General features: G+C 38.5%; 1 protein-coding gene across 1 annotated transcript in view; it reads left to right on the top strand.

The window, feature by feature from the left end:
• LOC149812637 (putative galactinol--sucrose galactosyltransferase 2) overlaps positions 1-2,884 on the top strand; it is a 37,339-nt gene continuing 34,455 nt past the window's right edge. The window contains exons 1-5 of the mRNA XM_089990937.1: positions 1-301; positions 1,418-1,677; positions 1,865-1,955; positions 2,049-2,097; positions 2,270-2,361. Of these exons, the coding sequence (XP_089847063.1) occupies positions 33-301; positions 1,418-1,677; positions 1,865-1,955; positions 2,049-2,097; positions 2,270-2,361 (761 nt within the window). The 5' untranslated portion in view covers positions 1-32. The remainder of the gene's footprint in view (positions 302-1,417; positions 1,678-1,864; positions 1,956-2,048; positions 2,098-2,269; positions 2,362-2,884) is intronic.

Here is a 2,884-nt window from a genome sequence, read left to right as displayed (position 1 = left end):
CCTCGCTTTCTCTCTCCCTTTGAGGGGGCGTCATGATCTCCGCTTGTCTGAATACTCTGCACTTTCCACTGAAACAGCGAATTGGGTGCTCGAGTTTCCGCAAGAGATGGAGGCACAGTATGGTCATGGAAACGTCCAGCCCCACCATCAAAGGTGGTGTCCTCAGAATCGACGGCAGGGATACGCTAACGGATGTCCCGGAGAACGTAGTCATCACCCCCGCCGAGAAGGCGTCCGCCTTCCTTGGTGCCGTCTCCTCCAAGAGCAGCAGTCGACACGTCTTCAAACTCGGCCTCCTTCGGTACAAATCTCTCTCTCTCTCTCTAGGTGAATTCAACCAACCATCTTTCTTCTCTCTAATATTTTTAACTGAACTGCCATATTTATTCGACCAACATTCATGTTTCTTTAGTATCTTATAATATTTGAAGAGCAGAACCTGATGATGCACATCTTTGAACAAACTTAGTGCAACACATTATTTTGCATTTGAGAAATAAGTCACTTATGACAAATGAGTCACTGCAACATGAGAACTAACAAATAACCAACAATTTTTTTTGCAAATCCAATCATGTAGATGTGTTCGGCATGGTGAATTTGCTAAGAATCAACTGTTGGATCGTGTATTTTCAACTAAAAATACAAGTTTTGGATGCTAAAATATTCATGACTATTACGAGCTGTTGCCTTAAAAAATTTTGTTTATGCATCATAATCGGATGATTCAAGAGCTGGTCATTATATAACCAAACATGTAGGTCACGTCTGTATGGTTAGATTTAAGAGAAAAGAACAAAAAGTCCATGAAAATCATGGTTCACAAATGGTAATTTTCATATTCTAGTGACTGATTAATATAGACACACCAACATAATTTTTTTGGGCATGTTTGATTATATAATGTCACTCGATTCAGTTATTTCCAAGTGGGTATATGCTTGCTACTGTCTGCTATACGTACAAGCTTGTTGGAAAATCATAGGTGCGAGTAGTATCCACTCAATCTGGCCTCATAGACGTTTTCAGCATGGTTTGCTTGCAAGGGCACACACCTTGGATCATCTTTTTTCCAATGTAAAAAAGGACAGATGGTACACTGTGGGCTGTTGATTTTTGAAGTCTTTGGAATTCCAGCCTACATGTTGCAAAAACATGATCGAAAACATGTTTTTTATTAAAGAAACTAGATAGATCACATCTATAAGGTTAGATCTACAAAAAACATGAAAAAGTTGTGTTTCAAGTAGTTTGTATGTGCAAACGACTGTAGCAATTTTACATCCGTTCCAAGTCAAGATCCTGTCAATTGTAGATGGGAACAGTCGATTGTACTTTGGCAGTCAAGTACATTGCAATTCTGCAAAGGGTAAACTAAGTTCCTCAATAGAATTTATTTGCCTTCAATGTGGTGCAGGAATTTCAGACTTCTCTGTTTATTCAGATTTAAGATATGGTGGATGATCCCACGAATAGGGAGATCTGGGAGTGATATTCCCATGGAAACACAGCTGTTACTCCTGGAAACAAGTGGAGAGCCTTCTGCTAGCAAGAGTGCTGACATTGTTTCCAATGGATCTGTGTCTTATGTTCTCTTTTTGCCGACTCTAGATGGACAATTCAGAAGCAGTTTGCAAGGGGGTTCATCAGATGAGCTTGAATTTTGTATAGAAAGTGGTAATTGTGGAAAGAGTGACTTTCTTATTTTGTTTTTCCTTACAAGTAAACGAGAGATTGATTTGGTTCCATTATCGTGTTTCTTTTAACTGTACTCTTTGTTGTCTCTGCACCTTCATCTTTTCTCCATCATTTTATCAAACTTTGGAGCATAAATGCATCAGATGGGATTGTGGTATTTTATCAGGTGATCCTGCTGTTGAGACATCCCAATCTATTGAAGCAGTTTTTGTAAATTCAGGAAACAGTCCCTTTGATTTGATGAAGGAATCAATCAAGTAAGTTACTATGGTTGCCGAAGTTTGATAACTTAATATTTGTCATAAATTGGTCTTTTACCATCATATGCTTACTTATTTAACATAACCTAGGATACTAGAGAAGCACAAGGGCACCTTTGCACATCTTGAGAGAAAAAAGGCAAGTGATGGTTTAAGTAATTGTCGTGTTGTTGAGGCAAATTTTATTTGATGAGATACTGAAATGGAATCCCTTTGTGGTGTTTGCTTTGATTTTTTTGTGCAATAACATTTTGAAGATGTGGTTAGTTAATGTGATTATCATGCATCAGCTCCATTGACTTCCTCTGCAGATACCTAGCAACTTGGACTGCTTTGGTTGGTGCACCTGGGATGCTTTTTACACTGGGGTGAATCCACTTGGAATTATGGAAGGTCTTAAGAGGTACTATGAGATCTTTTCTGGTTCTCATATATGTAGGAGTTTCATTTCATTTCATATCTGATGTTTACAAATCATTGTATTTAAAGATTAAACATTCTCTTATCTAATCTGACACTGGATGAACCATGTAGTAGGGTGAACTCCTGTATAATGAAAAAAAGTGAAACTGATACAGGACAATCCGAGGAACCTGTTTGAAGGGTCTTATGTTTATTTAGGATAGGTATTAATAGGGATGACATTAGGAGTTCTTGGGTTGATTTGAGTATTTGATAAGAACAAGCCTTTTAGAATCCTCGTTTAGCTAGGCCCTTCAGTCTATAAGAAGGGGTCCAGGATTATAGCATGGGTAATGACAATAGCTGCATCCTGGATCGGACCCATTTGCATCCCTACCACTACAGCAACAACAGTTTTCATGTAAAAATTTTAGATGGAAACGTAATGTGTGTACTTCAGTTCGTTAACAAGCCTGGCTGATCTGCTGGAGGACCACTCATTTGGAATGATTTTCTCATTTTGG

This window comes from Nuphar pumila, chromosome 16, assembly GCF_984573655.1.
Source record: "Nuphar pumila chromosome 16, dmNupPumi1.hap1.1, whole genome shotgun sequence".
Taxonomy (NCBI): Eukaryota; Viridiplantae; Streptophyta; class Magnoliopsida; order Nymphaeales; family Nymphaeaceae; genus Nuphar; species Nuphar pumila.
Note: the sequence above shows the minus strand (reverse complement) of the source record. Positions and strands in the feature narration are given on the sequence as shown.